The sequence below is a fragment of the Poecilia mexicana genome, unplaced genomic scaffold, assembly GCF_051168715.1.
Source record: "Poecilia mexicana isolate PSO_F unplaced genomic scaffold, ASM5116871v1 scaffold_8, whole genome shotgun sequence".
NCBI lineage: Eukaryota > Metazoa > Chordata > Actinopteri > Cyprinodontiformes > Poeciliidae > Poecilia > Poecilia mexicana.
This window is the reverse complement of record NW_028263377.1, coordinates 27,307,627-27,311,183: the sequence shown is the minus strand read 5'-3', so window position 1 is coordinate 27,311,183 and position 3,557 is coordinate 27,307,627. Positions and strand designations below refer to the sequence as shown.

Genomic DNA, 3,557 nt, shown 5'->3' with positions numbered 1-3,557 from the left:
ACGTTTTAAACGTTTTGAGCTTTTTAAACGTTTTGAACGTTTTGAGCTTTTTAAACGATTTAAACGTTTTGAGCTTTTTGAACGTTTTAAACGTTTTGAGCTTTTTAAACGTTTTGAACGTTTTGAGCTTTTTAAACGATTTAAACGTTTTGAGCTTTTTGAACGTTTTAAACGTTTTGAGCTTTTTGAACGTTTTGAACTTTTTAAACGTTTTAAACGTTTTGAGCTTTTTAAATGTTTTGAACGTTTTGAGCTTTTTAAACGTTTTAAACGTTTTTAAACGTTTTAAACGTTTTTAAACGTTTTGAGCTTTTTGAACGTTTTGAGCTTTTTAAATGTTTTGAACGTTTTGAGCTTTTTAAACGTTTTAAACGTTTTTAAACGTTTTAAACGTTTTTAAACGTTTTGAGCTTTTTAAACTGTGGTGGATGCCCTTACCACCACCACATAGTGTTAGTATTTATTTCTTTATTAGTATAGTTTAAGATATTTCATTTAGACATATATTCTAATGGGTGCACACTTTAGTTAATGTCTGTCTGAATGGTTTATTTATATTTGTGTGGTTTTGAGGTGCTGCTCATAGGAACCAGCTGGTGGAGGATCCTGGGGCAAACCATCCACAAACTACTGAGACTGAAGGGGGAGATGCCAAGATTATTATTTAATTTGTCACTTAAAATATTCACTTATTGTTTGTGCTAAGTTAAAGTTATTTGTTTATAGAATGCTTTAGTTAATTTTGTATTTATTTATTCTTTTGTTTGGTCAGACATCCCTCCTGTGGTAGATTTGGGTTACTCCACCCCTATTTAAGCAGCCTTTGTTCTTTGTTTGGTAGGTCAGTTTTGTTTGTGTTTAGTTAGAGTTCAGTTGACCTCAGTTAATTTGGATCCAAATTTGTTATTTATCTTTTGATTTATTCTTGCTTTAAATTTTTATGCTTTGTTGATGATTTTTTGAAGAATTAAATTGAAGCCTTTTTCTACTTTGAACATTTTTTGTCCTTGTTTGAGTCTGATCCCTCACAGTTGGTGTCAGAAGTGGGATGATTCGCTGCTGAGAAGTCTCCAAAATGCCTGGAAGGGGAAGAGGACGAACAAAAGGAGAACCCAGTTCTGAACATGATGAAAGAGAGGCGGCAGAGGAACATGGAGCGGTTGGTGGATTGTGTGACCTGGATGAGGAGGAGAGTGAACCAACACTGGCAGATCTGGCTAACCTTCTCCGAGCCCATATAGGACATCAGAAGGCCAAAGAGGACTACTGGACCAGAGAAACTTTTAAACAACAAGAGAAATTTGAGGAGCTACAACAACAGTTCAGATTGTTTAAAAGGGAGAGCCAGTCCCAGACCACGCCCTCTGCTCTTCAGTCAACCTCACCAGTGAGGCCTGCACAACCACCAGACCCTGGAGTAGCAGCTTCACCCCAGCACAGTCAATCAGGTGACCCTCCTGCACAGTCGTCTGTTTCTTATACACCTAAATTGCAAAAATTGAGTGAAGAAGATGATATTGAACATTTTCTCATTACTTTTGAAAGAATAGCCTCTGCCTGCAGGTGGCCAAGGACTGACTGGGCTTTTCATTTAATACCACTGCTAACAGGCAAAGCCAGAAGTGCCTTTGTGCACATGGATGTTGATTTGTCAATGAATTATGATCAAGTTAAACTAGCTGTTTTGCAGAAGTATGACATTAACAGTGAAACCTACAGGCAAAGATTCCGCTCGCTTCAGGTGGAGCTAGAAGAAACTCCCAAAGAGCTCTACATCAGACTGAAGGAGTTATATGTGAAATGGGTGCAACCTAAGGGCAAAACAGTTGGACAAATCAATGAAATAATTATTCTTGAACAGTATCTAAGAATGTTGTCACCAGAACTTCAGGTGTGGATAAAAGAACATAATCCCAAGACTGCAATGGAGGCTGCTGAACTGGCTGATGTGTTTGTGGCTGCAAGGAGGAGGAACTCTTGTTGATGATTTTTTAAACGTTTTGAACGTTTTGAGCTTTTTGAACGTTTTAAAAGTTTTGAGCTTTTTAAACGTTTTGAACGTTTTAAACGTTTTGAGCTTTTTGAACGTTTTGAGCTTTTTGAATGTTTTGAACGTTTTGAGCTTTTTGAACGTTTTGAGCTTTTTGAACGTTTTAAATGTTTTGAACGTTTTAAACGTTTTGAGCTTTTTGAACATTTTAAACATTTTGAGCTTTTTGAACGTTTTGAGATTTTTTAACGTTTTGAGCTTTTTGAACGTTTTGAGCTTTTTGAAAGTTTTAAACGTTTTGAGCTTTTTGAACGTTTTGAGCTTTTTAAAAGCTTTTTAAATGTTTTAAACGTTTTGAGCTTTTTAAAAGCTTTTTAAATGTTTTAAACGTTTTGAGCTTTTTGAACGTTTTGAGCTTTTTAAAAGCTTTTTAAATGTTAAACGTTTTGAGCTTTTTAAAAGCTTTTTAAATGTTTTAAACGTTTTGAGCTTTTTGAACATTTTAAACATTTTGAGCTTTTTGAACGTTTTGAGATTTTTTAACGTTTTAAATGTTTTGAACGTTTTGAGCTTTTTGAACGTTTTAAATGTTTTGAACGTTTTAAACGTTTTGAGCTTTTTGAACATTTTAAACATTTTGAGCTTTTTGAACGTTTTGAGATTTTTTAACGTTTTGAGCTTTTTGAACGTTTTGACCGTTTTGAGCTTTTTGAAAGTTTTAAACGTTTTGAGCTTTTTGAACGTTTTGAGCTTTTTAAAAGCTTTTTAAATGTTTTAAACGTTTTGAGCTTTTTGAACGTTTTGAGCTTTTTAAAAGCTTTTTAAATGTTTTAAACGTTTTGAGCTTTTTAAAAGCTTTTTAAATGTTTTAAACGTTTTGAGCTTTTTGAACGTTTTGAGCTTTTTGAACGTTTTAAATGTTTTGAGCTTTTTGAACGTTTTGAGCTTTTTGAATGTTTTAAATGTTTTGAGCTTTTTGAACGTTTTGAGCTTTTTAAATGTTTTAAACGTTTTGAGCTTTTTGAACGTTTTGAGCTTTTTAAAAGCTTTTTAAATGTTTTAAACGTTTTGAGCTTTTTGAACGTTTTGAGCTTTTTGAACGTTTTGAGCTTTTTGAATGTTTTAAACGTTTTGAGCTTTTTGAATGTTTTAAACGTTTTGAGCTTTTTGAATGTTTTAAACGTTTTGAGGTTTTTGAATGTTTTAAACGTTTTGAGCTTTTTGAATGTTTTAAACGTTTTGAGCTTTTTGAACGTTTTAAACGTTTTGAGCTTTTTGAACGTTTTAAACGTTTTGAGCTTTTTGAACGTTTTGAGCTTTTTGAACGTTTTAAATGTTTTGAGCTTTTTGAACGTTTTGAGCTTTTTGAATGTTTTAAATGTTTTGAGCTTTTTGAACGTTTTGAGCTTTTTGAATGTTTTAAACGTTTTGAGCTTTTTGAACGTTTTAAATGTTTTGAGCTTTTTGAACGTTTTGAGCTTTTTAAAAGCTTTTTAAATGTTTTGAGCTTTTTGAACGTTTTGAGCTTTTTGAGCTTTTTAAAAGCTTTTTAAATGTTTTGAACGTT

The 3,557-nt window shown here is 32.8% G+C and overlaps 1 protein-coding gene across 1 annotated transcript; it reads left to right on the top strand.

Annotated features, from left to right (window-relative positions):
- Positions 1-1,023: 1,023 nt before the first annotated feature.
- LOC148158168 (uncharacterized) lies at positions 1,024-1,984 on the top strand. The gene has a single exon (XM_088007905.1). The coding sequence runs from the start codon at positions 1,076-1,078 to the stop codon at positions 1,982-1,984; it is 909 nt and encodes a 302-aa protein (XP_087864031.1). The 5' UTR covers positions 1,024-1,075.
- Positions 1,985-3,557: the final 1,573 nt, after the last annotated feature.